Source organism: Crocodylus siamensis, chromosome 5 (genome assembly GCF_052110815.1).
Source record: "Crocodylus siamensis isolate JL-2025a chromosome 5, ASM5211081v1, whole genome shotgun sequence".
Lineage (NCBI taxonomy): Eukaryota > Metazoa > Chordata > Crocodylia > Crocodylidae > Crocodylus > Crocodylus siamensis.
Genome location: NC_143399.1, coordinates 159,930,172 through 159,957,995, shown reverse-complemented (window position 1 = coordinate 159,957,995; position 27,824 = coordinate 159,930,172). Strand labels below are relative to the sequence as shown.

Here is a 27,824-nt window from a genome sequence, read left to right as displayed (position 1 = left end):
GCACGTGTTTAATGCCCACTAGTAATATAACAAATGGAGAACCACTTGCACACGGTATTCATGGATAAACATTGTGCATTGCTATCAAAGCAGTTCTACATTCAAACACCAGAATTCCACTACTACTGTATAATAGCATTTAGACAAAAAGGGATTTTTTTCATATCTACATATTATATAAAAAGGTAAATTCTACAAGGTTGGAGCTTTTCATTTCTCAAAAGCAGTCCAGATTAGTACTGAACAGAAGTCATAACTGTTATCATCAAATTCCCACATCTAAAAACATTTTTCAATCCTAATAGTACATTCCACTCAACTATGATTAAAATTAACTTTATTACTTTGGGATTACAATACTTTTTCCAAAATTGGATGACTCCAGTGAACTATAACTAAAGATATCCCTATATCTCACAGCTAAAAAGATAAAAAACCCTGCTTTCTGCACTATTGTTACGTTTCCTTCAGACATTAGTTAATTGTGCAAGTATTCTTCTTGCTTGTCTATAGGTGACCATATTATTCTCAATATTTGCATATACATTAAACAAGAAAAGAAAGCAAATATTCTCATACTAGTTCAGTCATTACTCTTTATGATGCCAAACTGATTACAAGAGCTCCTATATTTTCTATTTGCTTTCTATGAACCCAACCCACAATACTTTCTCAGACAATTTTAGTGGAAATGTTGTATGAGTAGGGACTACAGATTTGGGCCTTAAACAGGTCTGTATTCCGAAGAGCTTTAGATTTCCAGGACTTGCAACTGGGAACAGCATCTTTATATATTTCATAATACTATAACATTATCCTAGCAGAGATCTGGATGTGACCTCTACCATAATGGCAAGTTTTTCAATCTTCCATTACATTCCCATAGGTAAGCTAAGGAAATACAGTCTAGATGAAAACTACTGTAAGGTGGCTACATAACAGGTTGGATCGCTGCTCAAAGAATAATCATGAATAGCTCAATGTCTAACTGGAAGGAAACAGAGGTTGTCCAGAAGTATGTTCAGGGTCTGGTACTGTTCAGTGTCTTAATTAATGACTTCAAGTTTGAGCGCACACTTAAGTAAATTTGCAAGTAAAACCAAACTGTCTGGGTTAGTAGACACTTTGGAGAGTAGGATGGGGATAAAAAAGTGACCTTTGATATTTTGGAGAAAGTGACTGAAATATGTTTGTTGAAATTTAGTAAGAAAAAACGTAAAGTACTGGGTGTAGGATGGGACAACCAAATGCACAAATATATACTGGGGAGTATATATACTGGCTTCAGTACTACAGAAAAGTATGAGAGGGATTATAGCAGACCATAAGCTGAATGAGTCAATAGTCCAAAACAAAACACAAACAACAAAAATAAAACACACACTGAAACGTATTGAAGTGTTGCATGCAAGTCTGGGGAAGTGATTCTTCCGCTCTTGTCAGCACTGGTGAGGCCTCACCTGAAGTACAGTATACAGCTTTAGGTATCACACTTTAAGGAGGAGGAAAGAGAGGGGGAGAAGGAGGACTACACTAGATGACTTCTTGACATCCTTCCCAACCCTACTGTTCTATGATTCTATGCTTTCTTCTCGAAGCAAATCAATATGTTTTATGTTTACCAAACTTGAATGCCAAGGTACAAGCCAAAATATTTGTTTCACTCATGCCTGAGCTCCCTTAGCTTCCAGATACTTCAGTTAAAGAATATATTAAGGTGAGCATAACAGGGCAAACAGGTTGCTCAGATAACCCACAATCATTTTGGACAGGGGGCTTCACATTACATGGATAATCAAATTGTTGGCTCTCCTCTGAAAACATGGTTTTATAAAGAGAAAAAAATAAGATCTCTCCCCTTGAAAGCATAATTTATCTATGGATACGTGTTCCAACAAGAAAAAAGTTTATGTTAAGCCTCATAAAAATAATGAGTTGTTTTACAATGCAAATTCAACATTCCAATATATGGCATAAGTTAAATATTTTGGTTTACGCTGCTGTTTGAAGCCATCTTAATTTTGCATTAATAAAATATTTCAAAGACTAGATACTTACACTCTGCATACTTCTGAAGCTGAGAAAATTCTGCAGGACTGAGATTAACCCACTTCTCCTGGTTCGTCATAATGGTAATATGGTTGCTTGTTAAATATCAAAGAAACATGCCATCTGCCCTGTATGTCAGTTGCTCATAAACTACACAGTTTAGTAGTTTCAATTCACAGTACTTGGAGATTTGATAGATGAAATCACTCTACATGGAATGTCTGATGGTGTAAGTTGTCTTCAATGGCAAATTAAAGCACTGTTAAAAAAAAAAGGAAAACATTAAGTATATTTTATACCCACATTCCTCCACACCAATTACAGAACTAGTATCATTTTACTGACACATGGGACATTGTTTTTTAAAACATTAATATTCCAATATTTAAGAGTTCTGCATGTATTACCAATTTTCTTCATTATTCTAAAGGCTTTCTGCAAAACTGCTAATCAGCTTTTCTCTCTCCCATGTATAGTATATATAGTATTTGTTACATTTGAGGTTTTCAGTAAATGGCAGCACAGGCCTGTCTCTGAAGAGCAAAACCTGTGTCTATTTAGCAAGTTGAACTGAATGATCCTCAGGTCCCTTCCAACCCTAGTATTCAAATTTTGTCAGCAAATTTGGCTGTTCCAACTGTGTACATGAACACAGGCAGTAAATAGTGGCATTAATGGATGGTAGTTATGGAGACAATTTTTCCCTCAACTAAATTCTGAGATTTCAAGTACTGAAATGTCAAAATTATTACATAAAAATTAATCTGCACAATAAATTTCAAGTAAGAAAAAGTTATCTAGCAAAAGATGGTTATAAAAATGCTAATCTTTCACCTCAGCGGAGAAAATGTGTTACGTAGACCTAAAACAGCTTTTCAATCTTAACAAAACTACCGCCAAAGTAGTAAAAAACATATTAGGGAGAAGAAACTTTGAGAAGTAGATATGATCATTTCTGAAGACACTCTCAGAAACTTAGAAACTTACATGATTATTATCCAAACTAACCAAATTTCTTGGCTCTGGATATATCCCAAAAGGAAACACTCTTAGCACTTCATGCTTTACATTGGGACAGAAATGTGCTGCTAATTGATTTTGAGCATTTCCTCAATTATTTTTACTTCCAAACACTATTGGTTAGATCAGGCCCTAAACCACAATGCATAGAAAACGGCAAAAAAAAGGTTACATATTAAAGTCCACTTGTATTAAATACGGTAACGAGAGGTTTACATACCAAAGAAAGAGGTAGGTTGTCTTTTGTCAAGATGGAAACACAATAAGCATAATAAACATTTGAGAAGCTAGTGTGCAGCAATTACAAGATCGAGGTACACAGGACAAGAATAGGTGCTGGAGCTGGTATTAGGGGTGCAAGGGCTAAGGACAGACATTCAAAAAACATAAGCCTGAATTGTTTCAATCTCTGCAGGTTAGTCTAGCCTGCAGAGACTGAACCAGTTTGCAAGTGGATAGATGTTTCCTTTTCATTCCAGAAATGCAGGCACATGAAGCCCAGAGGTGCTTCAGCCCTTCCACAAGGAAGCTGAGCTGGCAGGGGGGGAGGGCACGGCCAGGCCCAGGCAGGCCTGAGTAAGACTTAGGAGAGGTTTAAGCCCCAACCTTGGCCAGAAGGGTTCAGAGAATGGGGGAAGACCTCTGTGGTGGGGGGGGAGGACGAGGAGGAGAGAGCTCTGCCCACCCCAGCGGCTCCCTGACAGCCGGGAGCAATCCTGGAACACAAGGCTGCCTGGCCCCAGAGGGTAAAGCTCTCCTCCTCCCTCTCCCCCACCGCCACAGAGCGGGGAGGGGGGGCTCTGTTCAGTACTCTACCCCATCCTCCCTCCCCACAGGGTGGGGCTCTGAAGAGCTGCCCAGCCCTGGAGGGGGAATCCTTCCCCCTCCTCCTCTCCCTGCCCACTGCCATTGCAGGGCAGGGAAGGGGGCTCTGTTCAGTGCTAGGGGAAGGACTCTTCCTCTTTCTCCTCCTCCTCCCACTGCTGCAGAGTGGGGAGGCAATGTCTGTATGGCTGTCACTGAGCCACAGCTGTTGGGAGTGGCCCCTGAGCCCCAGCCAAGGCAGCCGCATGGTGGGACCAGGTCACGGGAGTGGGGACACCTCTAGAAGCTGTGACTCAGTGACAGGGACGCTGAGCCCTGTCAGGGGCACAGCCCAGCCCAGCCTGGTGCACACGGCCAGTGGCCGGGTGGGCAGCGGGGCTATGCAGGCTGGCTCTGAGGCACCACTAGGGCTTGCGAGTCCACAGCCAGCCCTTGTGGTGGATGGCTGCAGGGCTCCGGGCCTGCTGGTGTCTCCGAGCCATCCCAGGTAAGTTGCTGACTGGCCAGCACTGGGGCAGGCTAAGCTGCACTGCTGACAGGGTTTCCCATCACTGAACCACAGCTGCCAGGCAGCACCACAGAGAGGACCTCCTCCCCACCACACAGCAGCAGGGGGAGGAGCAGGGAGAAGAGTCCCCACTCTGGGGCCAGGCAACCTGGCATAAAGTTCCCCTCCCCACCCTGCAGCGGCAGGGGAGAAGCAGGGTGAAGAGTCCCCCTCCAGGGCTGGGCAGCCCCACAGAGTCCCCCGACCCAACCCATGGTGGCAGGGGGATAAGGAGCAGGAGCCCCCCCAGCACCACAAAGCCCCGCCCCCTTCGCCCTGGAGGAGGGTGAAGAGTCAACCCCAGCACAGAACAGAGCCCCAGCATGGCCCCTTAAGTGGAGGGAAGGGTTAATTCCTCCCTCCACCCTTTCCGCCCTGCAGCCTGGATCTGCCAGCCCCAGGGGCCAATGCCACAACCCCCTCCCCTCTGCTCCATGACAAACAAGCAGACCCTGGCTGCACTGGGGGAGAAAGGGAAGGAGGGAACCCCCTCCATGTCCACTCTGCCTTAACCAGGTCACGCTGGCCAGCGTCTTGCCATGTCCTGTCCCTGCTCAGGCTAGGGAGCAGAAGGGCAGGGCCAAACATACTTCCCTGATGTAGACAGTCCAGCCAAGAGACTAGAGAACTCTGGTTTAACTTAAACCAGGAAGGGGTCTGGGACAGACATTGCATGAACTGGTTTGAGCTCAATCAGTAAATGTGATACTATGTTCAACCAAGTTTATCTCAAACGAGTTTATGCCATTTTGTAACTGGTTAATTTGCACTGAAAGACTGTTCTGGTACAGGTTTAAACCAGTTTCTGATCACTTAAACCAGTTTTTGTCTATCTAAAGACTGGATTCTATACACAGTCCTGCCACTTTTTTCCCCTGCGTTTCAGGTACCACCTGTAAAAATGGGCTAATTTTACTTATCACTTTAGAGAGAGATTTACTTAAGTACTATAGACAAACAAGCTAATCCTCTGAATGATTAGGGCTTTGATTTTCAATACCACCATCAAAACAAAATTGATAATCAAGTGTAATCATATTAATATGGTTCAGTTCAGGCAGTAGGTACCCAGTCAAGCTCTGGTACCCAGTCTTAATCCAACTGTCTGTGCAGGCTTCACCTTCTTAAGGTAAGATGCAATTTTGTCTCTAATGGGGGAATCTCCATACATTAAATGTTTAACATTGGAATTGCTTTGAAAGGTCACACTAAGGTAATGGCAAAAGTGGAATTCAGGAGGAGTTTGGCATGAAAAAAAAGAAGGTGGAGGAGGAAGAGATAAAAGGTTAGAAGGAAAGAAAAGAAAACAAAAGTAGGAAGAGATATTGAGAGCTTGGAGGTACAAGGAAGGAAAAACAAAGGCCATGGACACACATTACCATTTGTAATGCTAAATACTACCTTGTAGCACTACACGAAGTGATCACATAGACATACAAACCATTTGTAGCACTACAAAGAGAATGAGGAGTGCTACAAAATATTGCCTCTTTCAAAGAGAAACATCTTGGTAGATGTATATTTTATACCACTATATGTAATACCTGTAAAGGGCCAGTGTTAGGGGATTTTTCAAGGCATAGTTCAATGCATAATGCTAAGGGATTTTTGGACCCCCCAGCATTCCCCTAGTCCCCTGCTCTCCCTCCCACGTTCTAAGTCCTTTCACAGCATCTGATAAAATAATCTATTGTCTATGAAAGCTCCTGTGTCTCTGAACCAGTTAGAGAGTCTCTAAAGTACCACCCTGTACTACCTTCTGCCAGCTTCTTCACTGAAAACATTCCCCATTTTCTCCCTGTCCCAAAGGGTGTTTCCAGATCCTGCTTCTAAACCCACCAGTGCAGCATCCTTACTAGTGTTGTGAACATATGCACACAGATCACAGGTAGGGCCATTTAATAAAAATAATGAATTTCTCTACCAAAATCTCTGCTAGGGCAGCTTTCATAGCCATGTTGAGTAAGAACTACAACCCAAACAGATAAAACACAAACATATTAGCATGTCATCTGCATATTCAAGTTAGAGTAAAATAACAGGATAGAAATGTAAGAAGTGGAATTTAGAAAGAGTGACTAAACAACACCAAATATTGGCTGGCTCAAACACAGTGGAATAAGAAAAAAAAGAACAGTAAAATAATTGTGGGTAATGATGGCTAATGGCCTTGGAAGTCAGCCCTCAGAGACCATAGTGCCAGACATCAATTAATCAACTTCAACCTCAAAAGAAAAAGGGAATAACTACCGTAAAGAGAAATGACAGTTATCAGATGCATATAATTCTAATTAGGGAATTTTACCCTTTTATTTATATCAAAAGAAAATAGGTGGTTCATCAGGAAATTTTTCATTAGACTTTTTCGTTCTTTTGACAAATGATTAGGTTTTACTGAAGACAGTTTACTTTTAAATGGCCAAGTCAAGCAATGGAATTATTTCTATTGCAACTTTTTACAATATTACCACACGTATTGTGAATGATATTAGCTGCTTTAGCTGTAAAAGTTAATGTTAGCATATACTATATAGCTGTAACATAATTCAGTTTAAATGTACTGAATTTGAACAATTTGGCATTGCCATTAGCACCTATAACAAGGCAATTTCTGGTTGGGATCTCAACTAATTTCTCTAATCATGTGTGCAAATGGAATGACTTTAGTTGACTAATCTGTCAGAGGGAAACTTCATAGATAAAGGGGAGGGGTGGTTGTGTTGACACAGATACCTCCTGCTTCCTGTGTGTATTAGTATCTGTAAGATTAAATATCTTTTCCCCAAAACCCTTGAAAAATTCTTCAAATTTTTGGAAATCCACAAGATGAAAGGAGAAGAGCTGAACAAGCTAGAGGTGCTGGGGTAGACCAGGTATTCAGAAGTGGTAGGGAAAAGGTACCTAATGCTTAACCTGCCTAAAGCAGAGACTAAAGGAATAGCTAAAAGAGCTTATGGCTATATTATACTCTTTTCTACAAAGGAGCCAGACAGGGGCCCTCATTTTAAGCCTACAATGCTGCAGGGGAGCCAGTGCCAACAGAACTAATTTGCCAGCCTGAGGGGAATGCTAGAAAGTAGAGGTGTACAAAACAGGCCATATTTGATTCAGATTTTGATTCGGCCCAAATCAGGGACAGTGTTTCGATTCATTGATTCGGATGACTGTCCCAATTCGATTCAACTGAATGAAAATCTGAAGATTCGATACCGATTCAGAGAATCAGTGATTCGGCCATAGACACAGTTTTAAATGTTTTTTCTACATACCTCGAGGTACCAGGCACAGTTCATGAACGCTATGATTGTTGGGAGGATGGAGTGTCCCACAGGAATGTGGGGGAGGGGGGCCCCCCCTGTACTTGGCAGTGAATCCGGAAGTACTTCTGGTCCACTTCTGATTCCACAACTGATGGGGGGGACCCCTGCACCCCCTGGATCAGTGATCGGCTGTGGGGGGACTCTGGGTACCCCCGCCAGATCCAGAAGGCACCAATCGCTGAGTCTGAGGGGGAGGGGAGGCCTAGCTCACTTCCAGGTCTGCTGCTGAGTGCAGTGGGGACCCTCCCACACTTCTGTGGGACATTCCATCTGCCCCACCATCTCAACAGTCACAAGCCACCTGGTACCCAGAGGCGTGTAGAGAAAACACGAATCTTTCCAAATTGATTCAGAGGATTCCGATTTGATTCGGAGAGATTAAAGGGTCTCCTGATTCAATTTAGATTCGGAGATTCAGCCACCAAATCAGGCCAAATCGAATCCGTGCCAAAGCTTTGCACAGCCCTACTGGAAAGGTACACATAGATGTGCAGACCCTCTGGGGATGAATGATACTAACCGAGTCTAAATCTTACAGATTATCAGATTCTGCTTGATGGAGGCATAATATCCATAAGTAGAACAGTAGAGGTGGTGAACTCTACATTGGAAACCTTTACAGAGATTTCCTCTCCTCAGTCCCATACCACTGGTTGCACTGAAGGAGCAGCAGTCCAGCCCTATATAAACCTTTTAGAGTGGAGCACTTTAATTATATACAGATAATTATGTAACTACCTTAAATTATATAGATGGCAAAAACAAGCCAAATATTCACCAATGAATACTTATACGCTATGGTATATGTGTCAAATCAGCTAAAATAAACACTTCATTTCAACAAGAAACATGTTTTCTACAGATGTTATGATGTTCAGTAATGCTAAAAGAAATGTTAATTTACATTAGTTTTTTTGTACTTTGTTTTGAAGCTATGCCTCTTTCTTAGCTATAGATAAATGAACAAAGAAAGCTCTACTCTTCTTTACTACATGGAAAATCATAATGGCACTAGTACAACACACCGGGAAAAAAAAGAAATAAAAATCTCAAAGCCAAGCAGAAATCAAACATGTCCCTCCCTGTCTGTTGGCAAACAAATTACTGATCAGCTTCATTAAACAGATATCAACAGTGCAAAGGCATAAAACTTTGAAGAAAGCAACATACAAGACGTCAGGTAAGAAACCTATCGATCCTGTAAGAGTTTGACCTGTTCCAGAATATGTGGATCTTTGCCAACCTTTCCTTCATACAAAATATGTTTTGTAATTCCCAATCCTCCTTGACCAAGAACTAGATAAAATAGACTGTACAAATATGACAAATAGAGACATGATATTAGTAAGGCATCCATCCTATCATAATAAGAATAAGACAGAAAATTCCTCTGGTATGTCCCAATAACAAGGCGCCTTAAATTATTAAGCTGTAAATTATAACATGTTACAGCTTTTCTTTCATGATTCCTCTTCTAATATTATAAAAGCCTGAGTCTGCCTGTCTGTCCATCTAGCTGTAATGCTTTGTTTGCACTCTGATTGGCTGATGGAAACAGCCAACCAGAGTGCTCCACCACCATGATTCTGAAGCTGCACCGAGGACCAGACAGAGGGAGGGGAAGCTGAGGCCAGCGCTGCTCTGTGCCACTCCCTGCAAGCTGCGATGAGGACCAGAGAGGGGGTGGGGGAGCCGAGGCCAGCCCACTCCCTGCAACAGGCAGAACAGTGGCAGCATGGGGCATTAGGTGGTGGCTCTCCATCCCAGCCCCCTCCCCCCACCCTATCATTCTTAACAGGCAATTGCTTAGTATACTATAAACACCAATTTTCATAATCACCACTTTGTTATAAGTTTCACAAATAAAGCTATTAAGTAGAAAAACAGTAAGTCCTGGAATTTCCACGTCAGGAATCTTTGGCTGTCCTAATATTTATAGAACGAGGCCAAGGGGGCCAAAAGCAAAACAAATGTTTCTTTACAAGAGAAGAAGCTTCTCACAATATGTCAGGGCTTCAGTCCCAAAAGTACAGTTAAATTCAGACCAACTTGCCAAGCAGAATCCAAGAAAGTGACTACTACCTGTAACAACCCACTCAGCTTTCTGCCCTTTCACCATGACAGATTTTTCCTCCTGTGTATATAGCTGAGCTGCAAGGCACGCACTTGAATACATTCATGGAGTTGTGGCTGTAGACATTAGAATGTGCCACAAAAAAGTAGTACATTCCTTTACAAATCATCCCACCTCATTTAACAGATCTGTCAATACATTCACTGAAAGTCCTAATTTACTCAGTTTTAGGGAAAAAAGATATGCATTCAAGATATGAGCAGGGTGCTGGCCTTGTGAGGGCCCTTTCAGCCCTAATTTCCTATGATCCTATGAAACTGTTTCTCATTATATTTCTGTATTTGTTTAAAAGAAAAGTAAAACCAGGCCTCAAACAGAGAAATTTTAAATCCCTTGGTCAGCGCAGAATAAATTACAAGCTAAAATGGAAAAGTCTAGTTACCATTTTAGACAGAAGGATTTTTTTTAGAAAATGTCAAATGAATTATGAGGTCTGACAAATCTATCTGTGATGTCACATTCACAACCCCAGGAAGAACTCCTTTGTTTCCAAGGGACTGTCAATTTATTTCTTTCAGTATCTCAGTTCAGGATATTTCCTGGGGATTAATAGCAAAGGGTACATCAACTCTGCCAAGCTGGTCATTAATTCCCAGAAAATATCATGTACCATGATCATGGTTGCTCAATTATTTGAAAAGACACAGTGTAATTAGTAACCTCACCGTTTTAATAATGTACAGACTCAGAAGAAATGTCAGTATGAGGGTATTTTTTAGGAGCCCAGGACTAATTTTTCTGCTCTTCTAATGCACATAACAATATAAAAACGTGTGTTGTTAAATAAGATTGCAAATGCCACTATTCATCTCTTCACAAAAAAGATTCTTAATTTCTACCCACACACAGAATATTTCTATATCATGAACTGGTTTTTGAAAACTGATATTGAAGACTCTTTTCTAGGCAGACATGTACCTGAAACATTCTTAATCATATAGGCTAGGGACAGACATTCAAAAAGCCTGAGCCTGAATTGATTCAATCTTTGCAGGTTAGTCTAACCTGCCTAGGCTGAATCAGTGTGTAACTATACAGACACCCCCTCTGGACTGAAGGAGTGCAGGCACATACTTTCAGTGGCTCAGGCTAGATCCTGGGGGGAGGGGGACTGGAGCAACCCATCCTTCCCTTCCATAGTGCTGAGCTGAGGGGGGACAGGGAGCATGGCCATGTCTCTGGCAGGACACTCTGATTAGGGAGGGAGCCAGCAGGGATTTACACAGCATTTACTTACACAACAGGGAGCATTTATCAGGCCATCAGCAAAACAAAAGAACCTCTCATTAGTCCAAGCTCTTCTTAAACAACTTGTTCCAAAGGAGGAGTGGAGGGACATTACCAGCTACCTGTTGATTAGCTCCAAAAAGCTCTAAGTGGCACTGTCCTGTCTGCCTTTGTCCCACCTCCCACAGCATGGACTGTAGCCAGCATGTATGCTAGCTAATGCTGAGAGGTGCTTGTGTAAGGCAGGGGGAGGGGTAATTCCTGCTTGAGCAGGGACTGGTGAGGGGAGGTGGGGGAGCAGGAGGAAGCCAGGCAGACACCCTATACCTGAAGTCTCTGCTGAAGCTCCAGCCAGGGAGGAGAGGAGAAGGGCCAGCCCAGCTCTGTGCAGCAGAGAGCCCTGCCCAGCCCAGAGAGCATGCTGGGATGCTGGGAGTGTTTGACTTATCTTAAAAGAGCAAGGGATCTGGGACAGGCATTGCATAAACTAATTTGGGTCAGATCGGTTAAGTCTGATACTACAATTAACCAGATTTATCTCAAACCGGTTTCAGCCATTTTCAAACCGATTTATGTGCACTGAACATCTGATCTATTCCACGTTTAAACCAGTTTCTGATCACTTAAAACAGTTTGTGTGTAATGTCTGTCCCTAGCCATAGGGAAAACTGTCCTGGAGATTCCGTTCAAAAGCTTAAAAACAGTTTGTGTACAACATTTCAGGTGGAGCTTTACCTGACTTAGACCACAGGGTTCCCAGGCTGTAGGAGCTCTAGTCTACAAGCAGGTTAAAATACAAATGTGATATTTGCTGATGGTTTTTCACTGCTGTATAACACAGAACTGAACTTGTTTTGAGAACTTGAACCGTCTTGAAAATTAGGATTTTTCTCCTTTATTACTGCTTTGTCTGTGACATGAGATGCCCCACTTTCCTCCTGTACGGAAAGAACTTTGACTACTCTGTCTAGCTGCACTGTGTGAATAGTTTTGTGTGAAGATACTGGAGTTCACTTGGGTAACGGAAACAATCTAGTCAGGGTAGCTGGGAGATTCATTCTGACCAGTTTAAACGTTATTCAGGTAAATTAGCTTGCAGTGAACGCTGTGCTACACAGTTATACTGGTTTCAACCAATATTTGACCTAGTTCATTATGCATGCACTGTAGGCATGCTCTATTACTTTTCACAAAGGCATATGCCACTTTCAAAGCCAACCTCCATAGGAAAGCTGCCCCCTGCTAGCACGTGGCAGGAATCTGGGATAGGAGAAGGATATGAGTAAGAATGTTTGTTTCATGCTGAATTCTGCACAATGAACCTGGTGACTCAAGACAATGACATTGCAGGGGGCGGGAAATATATTTCAGTCAGTCCTGCACTGAGTAATCCAATTCTTGAAAAGCATAATTACTTCAACCTCCATACCAATTAAGGTGTGAAATATTCTGCTGATATGTTATTTGTTCCTATTACTCAGGACAAGTCACCAATCTGTCATGTTGTGAGGCAGCAATTGTTGTTTCCTTGAAAGGAAACTGTGGTTGTCTTATAGTTCTAAATTTTTCTGTAAAAGTCATAAACATGTCGGAATAGGTTTTTATGATTAGCTGAATGATTATAAGTCAGTAACATATTTGTGACAGGAGAGAGCAAGTGTGGCATCAGGGATGACTCTCAGGAAACTTGTTCATGGGGCTGCTGCTTCCCAAGTCAATGCTACTATAGCAGCAGCAGCAACCTTCACTCTGCAGAGAGCAATGGCAGGTAAAACTTCGCTCCCCCTCTGTTTCCATCACTCCCCCACTTCACCCTGCTCTACAATGATTAGCATACCCCTCCTCCCACTGAAGAAGCTTGTTTTGCCTATGGGACATGGAAGGGTACAGCTATGTAGATAAGAGAGAGATACTGGACAGCAAAACCATCCCCATCATCAAAAAATGGCTATATCCCTTCCTATGCCTAGCTGATTATTATACAGACAGTTTGAACTGATTTTCACCTCATTATCATCATCACCTCTCAAACACTACCAAGTTGGCTCCTAGCAAATCATTGGATCACAATGGGCGCGTCCACACACGCAAACACGTGCACTTACAGCAGCTCAAATAGAAGCACCACAAATTTGAGCCAGAGATTTTTGCCTCAATGCACATACCTGGACACGCACTTTGGTGTGGAGCAAGTTGTGCCACTTGAGGCAAAATAACCCTGCTCGGCTCCTCCTGGATCTGCAGCCAGGGGGAGCTAGAGCCTGGGGCCAGGACCTGCACTGGCCCCAGCAACATAAAATGCTTCCCTGGCAAGCAGCTCAGGGCTACTTGCTCTCAGGAGCTTCTGGGGCTCAGACAATTGGTACCTGGAGACACTACCCCTTGTACCAGCTGGACTGCTGAAGCAGCCCTAACCAAGAGTTCTCTGCACCCTCTACCCACTGCAGCAGTCTGGCAGTGGGGTCTGCTACCTGGCTATAACCACCTGCGACAGCATGTGGCCCCAAGGCTGTACACCTGCCAGGTCTGGATGAGGACTGTGCAGCCGCAGAGGCATCTGCACCTCTGAGCCAGCTGCCAGTGGGCTGTGGCTGCAGAGTTGTCCTGTATGTGGCACTACTGCCATGTGTGTCACCACCCTTCCTTCTGGGCAGCTATTGTCCAGAAGATGTTTCCAGCATGGTGGCTTGCTTTGAACTGTCAAAGCATGTCCTCCTGGTCCCATGTGGCCAGAGGTTAGCCACCTCCAGCTGGGTCTTGGGTACCAGCCCTGAGCAGGCTCCTCTGCCTGAGTCCTGCCACTTGCCTCCCTAGCAGGAATCCTGGTGTTCCCCTTTTAAAAACTGCAAAATCTCTGATAAAAAAAATCCCAAATTCACTCAAGGCATATTATTATTGAGTTTGTAAAATGTCCATTTAAATTTTTAATTAAAGAAAAACAAAACAGATTGTATTCCTCAGAGAGCCAGTCACTTACATGTTCTTTCCTAAATGATTTATGTGGAATATATCCAGTAACACTCAGAACGTGTGTGTCAAGTTAGGCAGACACTTGAATCTTGGAGAAAAATACTGCAGTGATAGTAGCCCGTATTACTTTCTGCTAATAACAGAGATCCTCTTACATCAGTATAAACTGTGATGCATCAGAGTAGAGGTTAAATGGTCAGTGAACTGAATAAAATCCTTTGACACATTCAATTTCATTCTAAGTAGTATACAGAGGTGCATATTTAAAATGAACCTCTTTCACTATGATTACATTTGGAAAACATGTATCCTGATTCACCCTCCCAATTCTCTGTCTCATACACACACCTACTCTCTAAGCTTACAAATATTTTAAAAGCTATTCGAGTCATATCTCAAGAAACCTAATAAAGCCTTTTCAACTCCATCTACTTTCTCCATTATCCAAGCTGGAAGGCAAGGCAGGGTAGCACCTCAAAGACTAATTCAGAAAGGCATAAATCTTTCATAGCAGTTACAGTAAGCTTTCTGTTGGATCCAAAAGAATATATCTGGATTTCTAAGGGCTTCTTCACTACAAAAAAAGATTTGGAGACTAAAAGAAAAAAAACCCTCAAAGACAAAATCTACAGAGGAAAAATTAAGTACATAAACTTGCTAATTGTATGCTAGGCCTGTGCAGCCTATCTTCTCCTTTGGATGCTTTCATTTAAGATAACACAAATGAATCAAGTAAATACAGATCGACATCTTTCAGGGTGGAATTTATTTTAAGCTTCACAGGCAAAAAGTATTTAATTCAAAAGCTTACTAAATGTATCTCAAGGGGCTTGTTTCCCAGATCTCAAATTCAGGGATTACAGTTTAAAAAGAAATTACTCATTTAAATGTAAAAAGTAAGGTTTAATAGCAAGTCAGCCATGTTATTTATAAGCAGATGCACAGACTCATATGCATTAGCAAAACCACTTACACGTTCATTAAAACTGGCTACTCTATAGGGCAGCATTCTCTCTCATTCACACACACATTCTTTCTTTATAGGCTTATCATATTTTAAACAGAAGAGAATACAGTAAGATACAACCCCAAATATTGATAATGTATTTGTTTAAACAAAAAATCTTCCTGGCAAAAAATCTGTTAATATGCTGCAAATAATAAATTCAAGGCATAAATGATATTCTAGCAGAATTATAGTTCTGCTGACTCTCACAATGAAAGAATTCTGAATTACCAAGTTTGTGATCTGGTAAATCATAGCAAGTACTCATTGCTACCAGCTACAGGACTTGACAAGTGTATTATATAGTTACAAAATATCAAACTGTTGCAATACAGAGTGTCCTAAAAAACAAAGTACATAGAAATCACCCTGATTAAATAAATCAATCCAGATTCTTTCCATGTGATATATTTAATCAAACTGAAAATGTTAAAAAATGCAGAACACTGGGAACCAAGCATCCCGTACTTTGCTTCCCAGTTGGCACATCTACATGAAATGTTTACTGTGGAGCTGACTACCATATTCCTCAGGGTATAAGTCGAGGTTTGAACCCAAAAAATTTACCCTTAAATTTCCACCTCAACTTATACACTGTATCCAGGCTCCAGGGAAGTTGGGTCAGGCACCTGGGAGCTCAGGCAGCACCTGCTTAGCTAGCAGCCTGTCCAATAAGGCCCAGGGGCTGCTGCTGCAGAGGTAAGCACAAGGCCCCTGCACAGCTCAGGGGTTGTCCAGCCTGCATGCAGCTCACACTCCTACCATGGTGGAGCGAGGGGGGACAGACAGGCTCTCCCGAAAGCAGGATCTGGCCCCTCACTACTTCTGCCATAAGCAGGCTCCTGAAACTGGCAGAACACCTGGTACAGCCTGAGAAGGGGCTGCCTCACCCCATAGGCAGCCACTTCCCAGGCAGTGCCAGGTGTCTGGCCAGCCACAAGAACCTGCTGAAGGCAGAACTAGCAAGAGACCCGATCCTGCTTTCAGCAGAATCTGCTCCCCTCCCCTGCCCAGAGACAGAGGGTAAGCTGAAAGTGGGCCAAACAGCATCTGAGCTGCAGAGGGCCCTGGTCCTTCATGCCACAGTGGTGGCATCCCCTGGACCCGGCTGGGTAGGCTGCTAACTGCATGGGTGCTTCCTGAGCTCCCAGAGTCCTGAACCAACTTCCCCAGAGCCTGCCAACACACAAGGGCCAGATCCTTTTTATTGCTTTGACAAAGATCAAAGCGAAGATCAACTTATACATGGGATATATATATAGAAAACCTAACTTTTTCGATAAAAAATTTGCAGTCAACTTGTACACTCTGAAATACGGTAATTAGCTTTGCAATAAAGTCTCCACATCTACATGTGAGGCCCTATTAAGCCACAGTAAACTAATAAACGCCACTGTAGGATAGTACTTGTGTGAAAGAAAGTGTTCACAAGTACTGTCCTACACCAGAATTATTTGCTGAGCCTCAGCACCCATGTAGGCACTGACAGGGCTGGCTGGGGCATGAGGGTGCTTCAGTGCAGAGGCTTCCTGCCTGCTGGTTAACCCTCCACAGCACACAGAGCTGGGTCAGAGGTGCTCAGCTCCTGGCACCTTGTAATCCAGCCTACAGGACTTCTCACAGATGTGGCATGCAGGGCCAGGCAGAGGCAATGTAGGGCCCCAGAGCCCAATCCTGGCATGCAGGGCTGGGCAGAGGTAATGCAGGGTCCCAGGGCCCAAATTCCAGCACTGGGACTAGGTGGGGCATCACAGTCCTATCCAGGCATGTGGGCCCAATCCTGGGAAGCGGGGTCCTATCCAGCCCACAGACAAGCCCTATGCCATTCATTTGGCCCATAGGGCCAAAATGTTGAGCACCACTGCTTTACAGCAATGTAGAAATAGGCTTTCTGCTCACAAGTAGGCTTCTTTAGCTTGCAGTTGAAAGATATGAGCTTTTCTTTGTACAAGACTGCTCTGCAGCCTCCCCTCCCTTTCTCTTTGTAATTAGAATTAGTCTACTTTAGGAACACCTTTTTCCTTGGATGTGAGACCACGGGTTCCATGGCCTCTAGTACAAACAGAGAGCAGATCTCATCTCATAGGAAACTCTCAAAGGAATGGTCCCTAAGAAGGGGCAAAGAAGAGGGCCTGTGAGATGGCATGGATATTAATTAGATGGTCTAGCAGCCACTCCAAGATCCAAACAGGGCCAGTTTTGGAAGGGAAGGGGGACTGCAGAAGCCATCTCTCTCAAGTGAACTATCGGACTCCCCATATCAGGATGAAAGCTCTAGGTTTTGAAGAGTGAAGTATGGGTGTGTGCCTTTGCTGATGAAATCTTTGCTGCTTTTTAAGAGAACCCCTTTGGCGAGAGGGGATCTTCAGTGATGACGCAGCAACAAATACTCTGAAATGTGCATATTTGAACTTGAACTTAAGTGGAAGAAAAACCTCCAAGGGGCAAAATGTAGCCCTTGAAGACCTTGCATAAGGTTTCACCATCTGAGAGCTTGTAGCATGGCTAGGATGTCCTGGGGTGGACTGCCCCTGAATCAGCCATGGGGCTTGTTAGCCCAAATACCCCAAGGAGAATCCATCAATCAGCCCCCAGGTCAGAGCTGGGTCGGAGGTGCTCAGCTCCTGGCACCTTGTAATCCAGCCCACAGGGCTTCTCACAGGTCTGGCATGCGGGGCCAGGCAGAGGCAAAGTATTCTCTTTCCTATAAAGATTTTTAAAAAACCCAAAAACTGTTAGGTCTTTTCTGAATATTACCCATACTTACTGCTCAAAACACAAACTGTAGAGTCAGTCATTCTGGCAACATATTCAGGTAACCAACATATTGCCACAAAGTAAAAGTAAGAAAAAGCAAACTAAAATAAAGAAGTGAAAAAATGTATTTTATCCATGTACCTGAATAGTTAAAACAATGTTGAAGACAAAAGTACAAGTAACACAAAATGGGCGGCATTGTGATACTATTACATTTGTTCTTCTGTCAAAGAAAGAATTAAAATGCACTCTTCTAACCCAATCCCCACTTAAAGCATCACAGCTAAAAGTAATATTCACCATGTATATGCTACCTGCATGAATTTAGATCTTTATTTCTACAGCAACACCACTAAGTAAATGCAAGTATAGAGCTGCAACAACAAATTCATTTCTATTTCATTAGGAGTGCATCATTGTTATAAAAACTTCTTTCTGATTCCAACCTGGGCTCCATTTCCCTCCTTCATTTGCTTTCCAAGATGAAATGCTGGCATGTGTCCACTGCACTTGATGCATTGCATTCAACTACAAAAGTCAGCATGACAGAAACAGGGTCTAGGCCAAAACCAACAGATTCGTTTAGACCCTGCTGACTCAGGAATAGCATGACAACTTTCATGCTTCAATTTATGGCAAACTAAACAAAGTCAAAATACCAGCCTCTATTTTAATGAATGTTCAACAGCTTTTACAAGTACTGTTTTCCCTTTCTACTGACAGGAAAGTCTTACCCAATTGTGGAACAAGATGAGCATTTTATTTATATAAAGTAGTAACATGATAAAATTTGCTTTTACTGTACTTAAGCTCAATAGTCATATTCTTTCTAAGCTTCTACAGTACTGGTCCTTAAGCTCACTCTGCATGAACATATTTGACCACTTTTACATTCAAATTGGAAATTAATAATATTTTCACAGAAGCCCTTTATGAGCTCAGATTCCCTTTTCATTTAACAGACAGATAAGGACTTATTTCTGTTTTTATAAAGCCATGTAGTGAGGGGTATAGAAACCTTTGTGTGGACACAGTGGTTGAAGAAGTTGATACATATAGGCTGCTTGCAGACATTTAAAAAACTGCAAAAAAACGGCACTTCACTTTATACTCCGTGCACCCCCACACTGAGCCCAGCACGTGCCCAGAAAAGGTATCACATTAGCTGGATCCAGCTCACCCAATATCTTTATAGATGGGGCACTTTAGTGGGGCTTTTTGGCACTTTTATCTAACAGCTGATTAAATCAATGTTAGATAAAAGTATCAAAAAGCCCTGCTGAAACGCCTCACCTGTACAGACACTGAGGACCCCAAGTTGAAGTAATGTACTGTTTGTTCCGGTAAAGCATGGGGTTATTTTTGCTTGTTTTTTAAACATCTGCAAGCAGCCATAGTGCCTAAAAGGTTACTGAGTAGCCGCCCAGATGGATAATAGTCCATCACAAAGCAACCTACAAACAGAGCAGCTGTTCATAAGTTCTGAGTTTGGCTTTACATCTCAAGAAAGAGGCTAAGAACAATAATCTTTTTATCTTAAGGATGGCCATTATATCTAAATGTTATTTTTACTGTATTTAGCTTTATTTGCTTTTCAAGGTTTTTCATGTTAAGAGTTTCCCTTTTTAAACAGTTCCACTATTGTATTGTTCCTCTCTCTCTCCTTCCATTTTTATATGGAAATGACTAAAGATTTAGGTGCTTTATGAAGAGGCCATACCTGGAATGTACATTGAGTTTGTACTTAACTGAAATTCTGTAAGAGTAAATGTAAACAACACTGAGAGAACATTTGTTGTTTAACAAGTGAATTGGTTTGTAAGAATTATTCTGTATTGTTCAATCCTGAATGGATTCATAGAAGTTTTCAAATGAAAAGATTTTTTAACGGCCCTTTGGTCTATTCTGTTACCAAAAGGCATAGGATTTGCATGTATAATTCCTTCCCCAAAGAAGTGATCTATGTAAGACACAAATTGTAAAATAGACTCTTTTCAGTATCCTTATTTTAAAAATGAAAATAAAAGCTTGGTTCTGCTTCCTAAAATGATTTGTTATAAATGGAAGAGCTATCTACTTCTTTTCTTTATTACATACTGGAATATGTAAAGTAGATTTCTACAATGTATAAAAATAAAAAAATTAACACATTATTGTGGATCTCCTTTCTTCAATTCTTTGTATTTTAGTGAATATTCAACCTGGGCAAGTAAACAGTGTGCTGCTAATGGGAACTGATGGACAGGTTGAAGCCAGTCTGAAAGGAAAAGGAGTCCAGGAGAGCTGGTTGTATTTTAAAGAAACCTTACTGAGGGTGCAGGAATGAACCATCCCACTACACAGGAAGACTACCAAGTATAGCAGACGACTAGCTTGGATTAGCATGGAATTCTTCAGTGAGCTAAAACACAAAAAGGAAGCTTACAAGAAGTGGAAACTTGGACAAACAACTACAGAGCACTTCAAGATGATTGCTTTGCATGCAGGGATGAAATCAGAAAAGCTAAAGCGAACTGGAGTTGAGCTAGCAAGGAACATGAAGAGTAGCAAGAAGGGTTTTTACAAGTATGTCAGCAACAAGAGGAAGATCAGGGAAAGTGTGGGTCCCTTATTGAATGCAAGGTGCAATTCCAGTGACATGACGAGGAAAAGGCTGAAGTACTCAATACCTTTTTTACCTCAGTCTTCACAGGGAAGGTCAGCCCCCTATGTCCCCCAACTATTGCACCTGACAACATAGTTTGGGGAGGAAGAAAGCAGCTAACAGTGGGAAAAGAAATGGTTAGGGACTATTTAGAAAACTTGGATATATACAACTCCACAGGGCTAGATGCAATGCAACCAAGGGTGCTGAGGGAGTCTGCCAAAAGGATTCCAGAGTGGCTGGCCATTATCTTTGAAAACTCATGGCAATTGGGACAGGTCCTGGATGACTGAAAACAAGCAGATATAGTGCCCATCTTTAAGAAAGGGAAGAAGGAGGATCTGGGGATCTACAGACCATTCAGCCTCACCTCAGTCCCTGGAAAGATAATGGAGCAGGTCCTCAAGGAATCCAGGTCCAAGCACTTGGAGGAGAAGGATGTGATTAGGAGCAGTCAGCATGGATTCACTAAGACCCAGTCATGCCTGGCCAACCTGCTTGCTTTCTATGATGAGATGACTGGCTCTGTGGGCATGGAGAGAGCAGTAGTCATGATATACCTTGACTTTAGCAAAGTGTTTGATGTAGGTCTCCCACAACATTCTTACAAGCAAGCTAAGGAAGCATGAGTTGAATGAATGGACTGTAAGGTGGATAGAAAACTGGCTTGATTGTTGGGCTTAAAGAGTAGTAATCAATGGATCAATATCTAGTCAGCAGCATATATCATGTGGAGTATCCCAGGAGCCAGTCCTGGGGCCAGTTTTGTTCAATATTTTCATCAACAACCTGGAAAATGAGAGTGCACCCTCTGCAAATTTGCAGATGACACTGAGCTGGGGGGAGTAGAAGATACACTGGAAGGTACGGCTAGGATTCAGAAAGACCTAGACTAATTGGAGGTTTGAACCAAATAAGGCCAAGTACAAAGTCCTGCACCTAGGATGAAACAATCCCATGCACCCATTTAAACCGGGTACTGACTGGCTGGGCAGCAGCTCTGCAGAAAAGGACCTGGTTATAGTGGACAATAAGCATTTATTTTAGTCGTGCCATATCATTTGAGCTGTTTACCTATTGCTGAAGAGCAAGGTTGAAGGTTTTTAAGACCCGGCTAAACAAAGCCTTGGCTTAGTTGATATAGTCGAGGACAGTCCTGCTTTGAGCAGAGGGTTGGACTAAATGACCTTTTCTATGATTCTATGAAAGGCTGAGTACTAGCAAATATATATGTAGTTGTATTCCAGAAGCAGCTAGGCACACCAACAGAGATCAAATCCCATTGTATTTGGTGCTGTATACAAAGACAACAATGGACAGTCATAGCCCAAGCTGCTTACAATCTAACCAAATAATAAAGACAAAGGGTCAAAGAAGGGAAATTTTAGCAACCATGTTTCACCTGGAATGATTTCAGGCACAATTCACCTTCTGCAAGACTGCAATAGCCAGAAGGTACCTACAGAGATATTTAAGAGAACCTAAGAATCAACCTCCATTATTTTATGCATTTTAAAATGGGTAAATTCTTTCAAACAGGTAGTCTCATGTTACATAGGGGACCTGTAATAGTAAGTCAAACTTAGATCTGTAATCAAGTACACTGTTTTAATCACAAAATCAATGACATATTTTCTAAAGCTAATTTAAGTAGTGTGTGCATCTTCAAATAGACAGTGTTGATAGCCAAGTTCTCTGTGCATTTAATATCTTATCCAAGGCCCTTTAAAGTTGTCATGAGTCTTCCCACTAGCTTTAAATGGACTTGTAAGAAAATTCTTTCATCCCTGCAGCCCCTTTCACTATGAGATGCAGTAAATTTGGCACCGAGAAGCAAACTGACTACAAGCAAAAACAAAGGAAGGAGGAAACCAAACAAGTAAGATTTTAATACTAGGAGGCAGAGAGAGCATATAAGCGCAAATGTTATTACTGTGTTCACTGACTATCAACCAGCACAATGTATATTGAAAATGTCTTTCTTCCCTAACTTAATAAGACAGGACACTACTACAAATAGTAAAGTATGAATTTTAAAAGAATAGGTTTTTGAGTCTAACTGTTCCACTAAGTGATGGTTCAGAAGTCAAACCTTTTTTCCTGGTCAAAAATCTACAGTAAACAGCATGCATCTGCTTCCTATTTACATCCAATAAATATCATGTATATATTCCTTTATAAAATTCAAATATACATATTTTCCTTGACAATTAAGATGGAATTTATACAACCACCCAAAATACTTCCAGCAAATTAACAGGGTTATTTTCATTTTAATTCATACATCACTTTGAAATCCTGTTTACTGTAGGTTTTTCCCTACAGCAGGAAAAAGTTTATGACTTTTGAACCATCAGGGCCTGTTAGTCTCAGAATGTATCAAAAGTTGCATCTTCTACTGTTTTGTGAATGGTAAATTTGCCTGGGAACAAATAATTCTACAATGAAAATTGTGTTAAGTTGGCCACATTTGCCATCTTTTTTTTTTTTTTTTAATCAGAGCTCAGTGACTTCAATGAAGAGTGTTATGTTTTTCCTTACATTTCCCTAAATAGTATGTAAATGTCTTAAATGTAGAGTTTAGGAAGAACATGACAGAAAAATAGCCAACTCAAGAGAAAAAAAAAGATGATGACAAATAAGCACCTTCATAATTTGTGGCACTTAAAAAAACAAAAAAAAAAACCCAGCAGGATTTCAATCAAAATGAGTTCATCTGACACTCCTTTTTACTCTCAGTTCCAACCATTAACAACCTTCTCTAGCTATTATCAGGGAATGAGTGTAAAGACAAACAATTACAGATAAAATATAGCCATTCAGCGTGGAAATGAACACCTAGAGGACCTGTGTTTAACCAAAATATTTCAACCAATTTCTGAGTTCACCTCGGAAACTTACTGTTGACAGAGCCACAGGAACCAATCATTTCCAGATGGCACTTGTCTTGTCTTAAAGGAGGCAAGGTGATCTAGTCACCTTTGGAGTTGACCAGCTAGGACAGCAAAGGCAAATCTTTCTGGTAGGCATGCACAAATTAGTTTTGTACCATTCCCAAGTGCTGCTCTGCTTTCTGCTCCCAGTTCTGTGCTCCCTGCCCAATTTGTCACTTGGCTTTCTGCTTCCTGCCTTATCTACCACTGTGCTGCCTGTCCCCTGCATGTCACACAGGACGCTGCCCATGGCACTTGTGCCACTCATGCCACAGGTTAGCCACCCCCCTAAGGAAGTCATTGTGAATATGCTTAGCTATTTCATACATTTCAAATGCACTGTACATGCTCTACATCCACAGTACATTACTGAAAGCAGAACAGAACAAGCTATACTTGAATGCTTTAGGCATTTATTCATTAAAAAATTGCTGGAATGAGCTGTTTGAATTTGGACTGGGAGATGCATGATATAACATTCAGCCCAGGTAACAGCGATCACAAAATATGCTTTGTGAACAGTAAAAAAAATGACAATATAAACCTTCTGTTTCTATATATCATATCTGATTTAAAAAAAAAACACCCCATAAAGTATAAGAGTGAAATAACCCTTAGTTACGTGAATGGCAGGGAGAGAGGGGGAGACAGAGAGAGAAAGTCTAATAATCCAGAGAAGAAGAAACCCAAAGTCTGTTTAGTAATTTAACAGAGCAACATTTCAGTAGGCCAATTGCTTTGATCAAGAAAACCTGAGAGTATTTTAGTTTACCTAATATACTGATACAGCCATAATTAAGTGACAAATGTTTTTGGAATAAACAAAGGAGGACTAACCTTACTTTTGTCTTTCCCTGAAAAGGAAGACTTAACAGAAAATCCACTGCCTACAAATCCAAAGTTTTTACAGTGATAATCAAAGCTCAAGAGCCTTTTTTCAATCAGACAGTCATGTATTATACATAATGCATTCCAATGAGTTATTGTCATTCATAGAAGCTAGGGTCAGAAGGGACCTCATCAGATCATTGAGTCTGACCCCCTGTCCTGGGCAGGAAAGAGTGCTGGTGTCAGATGACCCCAGCCAGATGCCTATCCAGCCTTCTCTTAAAGATCCCCAAGGTAGGAGAGAGCACCATCTCCCTTAGAAGCCCATTCCAAATTCTGGCCAGCCCTTACTGTGAAGAAGTTCTTCCTGATATCCAGCCTAAATTTGCTTTCAGTCAGTTTGTGACCATTGTTCCTTGTCACCCCAGGAGGCTCACTGGTGAACAGGGCATCTCCAATTCCTTGCTGTCCCCTGCCCCCAATGAATTTGTAGGTGGCCACAAGATTACCTCTCAGCCTTCTCTTACAGAGGCTGAAGAGATCCAGGTCCCCTAATCTTTCCTCAAAGGGTTTGGCCGGCAAACCCTTAACCATACAAGTGGCCCTTCTCTGGACCCTCTCTAGGTTACCTACATCTTTCTTAAAGTATGATGCCAGAAACTGGATGCAGTCCTCCAACTGTAGTCTGACCAATGCCACATAGAGGGGAAGGATCGCCTCCTTGGTTCTATTCGCCATGTATCTGCTAATGCATGCTAAAGTGTGGTTAGCTTTGCTGATGATTTCATCACACTGATGACTTATGTTCATCTTGGAGTCCGCTATGACTCAAGATCAGTTTCCACTTCTGTGATGCTGAGGGGGTCATTCCCCAGCCGATAAGCGTGCTGAATATTTTTACTCTCTGGTGCAGCACTCTGCCTTTGTCCATGTTGAACTGCTTCCTATTGTGTTTAGCCCACTCTTCCAGCCTATCCAGGTCTGCCTGCAGTCATTGCGTACCCTCTGGTGTTTTCACTTCACCCCATGATTTAGTATCATCCACAAATTTTGACAGAGTACTCCTCACTCCCACATCCAAGTCACTGATGAAGACACTGAAGATTACAGGTCCAAGAACGGAGCCCTGATGGACCTCATTCCTCACATCCTTCCAGGCTGATACCAACCTGCATCTACTACCACTCTCATGGTATGAGCCCCAAGCCAATTTGCCACCCATTAGACTGTGTAAACATCTAAGTCACAGCCTCTTAATTTATTTATGAGACTAGGGTGAGATACCGTATCGAAGGCTTTCCTAAAATCCAAGTAATCCACTTCTACTCCTGCGCCTAGGCATTTTGTGACCTGGTCGTAAAAAGAAACCAGATTAGGAAGGCATGATTTCCCTGCTATAAACCCATGCTGGTTGCCCTGCTGCATTATTTTTCCCATTGGACCCTCACAAATATGATCCTTGATAATTTTTTCAAAGACATTTCCAAAGATAAAGGTGAGACTAACTGGCCTATAATTACTCAGTCATATTTATTTTTCTGTTGAGTATTTTGAAAATGCAACACTGAGCTCTTCAGAAACACTTTTTTGGGAGGGGGGAAGGGAGGTGTTTAAGAAGAATTTTTTTTAAATAAGGTTGTTGACCTTGACCCTGACCTGTTATGGATAATCACACATTCCAGATTTTTACTGTTGTGGCAGAATGGGATTTATATATTCACTTAGAAAGTATCTTCTTGTATCATTCAGCATATGTGAATTCATGATGCTGAACAATGAACCAAAAGCATTCAGGGTGTAAACCAGTGGTTCTTAAACTCATCAAATCAAGGCAGTTCTTGGAAAACTAAGCCACCGCTTAGTTTTCACTTATTTTCTGACATATATACACGTATATACTTACACATACACACACACACACACACTTGGGCAGAGGGCCACTTACTGAGTTTTGGCAAGCCACTGAGGGCCACATGACAGGCAGCCAGCGGCAGACGTATATTAATTTTCTAAATTTTTTAGGGGCCCCACAGGCTGGATAGAATGACCTGGCAAATTTTGTTTTCTACCAATAATCTCCAAAATGTTCTTTTAAACAGCCCTTCAAGCAACCCTGCCAATAACTCATTTGCTAAAATAAAAGCTTGAAAAACAGAGAGGACAAGGACACAAAACAGTCAAATTAAATTTGTTTAAAATTTCAAATTAAAATTAGCAGAATATTTTTTACAGCTTTCACTATGCTTTATTTAAAAGTATCCTAATTATTAAACGTCAAAAAGAATGGCAGGTCTCTGCCCTGTTGTACCAGTCAAATAAAAATAAATACATTCATTTACAGCTTTAACATTCTCTAAATATTGCCTCTTAACCCTTGTAGTTAATTAATGAGTCTCCTAAACAGTAATAGATATCTTTTAGAGGCTATACATTTAAGTCATGATTGCAATACATGATGAATGTTTGAGGCTATATTCAGCATATAATCAGCAATAAAAATCATAATCACAAGAAAAATGTTTAATGACAGCTTAAATTACTTTGGATTTGAATACAGAAGTCTGAAATGGAAATATAATTTAAAGATACCAAAAGCAAAAAACGAAAAATTAAAAGACAACTGCTTTGAAACAAAATCAGTTTCCATTTCACTTTTTAAAAAAAATGCAATCATGATTTCTCCCAGGAAATCCATTTCCATTAAATTTTGTCAAGCTATTCAGATTTTTTGAGACTAAAACACATAGAGGACTCAAGCAAATTTCAAAGACAATTTTAAAAAATAGGGGAACTTTATATAAATAGAAAGATCAAATGAAGGAAAACACTAAGTCAATTCTATGAACAAAGCCAAGACAATTAGCTGCACTTAATATGCAACACAGACAACACAAAGATGGACTAGGATCCGAGTCCAAGACACCCAAGTACACTTAAGTGTTTTTTTAGGAATTCAGGTGACTAAATACAAATACATTTAACCCTGAATAGTAAGCATAAAGCCATTGATATTTCTGTATTTCCTATGTATATCCTTCTTGACGTGAAAGTTCCCAAGTTGACAACAAGGCATACTGTATACGTTCAGAAGTGATCCACAGCAGGCACCTAGACATCTCTTCATACACTATGCCCTTTTGCAATCTATTACTATCCAGGAAGTTCTGTACATAAGCTCCACACAAATCTCTGGTTCTTTAGGTGGACGCAAGCCATGCCAAGTGGCTGTTTGAAAGTGAGATTATGAATGCACAGGGTGGACCCACCCAGCTTTTTCTCAATACCTAATAAAGATCCCTGTCCAAGGTTCTGAGACCCATTCAGGCAGAAGGGGTTTGAATATACTTCTCCCACTTCTCAGAAACAGTCATAACCACCCCGCTCTGTGGACTATGGCCTACACAGAGTTGTCCCCAATGCTCTTTATTCACTTTTTCCAACAGCTAATGTAAAATAAGGTTTCCCTCAGTCCCCAGGAGCATCCCATGGAACAGGAACTTTCTCTTCTTTACTCCTTTGAGATTTTGTCCAATTAGTGACAACTAGCATGGAAGCATATCATCA

At 41.5% G+C, this 27,824-nt stretch overlaps 1 protein-coding gene across 1 annotated transcript in view; it reads right to left on the bottom strand.

Annotated features, from left to right (window-relative positions):
• The window catches only part of DGKB (diacylglycerol kinase beta), a 604,653-nt gene that overhangs the window by 564,520 nt on the left and 12,309 nt on the right, over positions 1 to 27,824 (bottom strand). The window contains exon 2 of the mRNA XM_090046888.1: positions 2,059 to 2,308. Coding sequence (XP_089903014.1) covers positions 2,059 to 2,128 — 70 coding nt within the window. The 5' untranslated portion in view covers positions 2,129 to 2,308. The remainder of the gene's footprint in view (positions 1 to 2,058; positions 2,309 to 27,824) is intronic.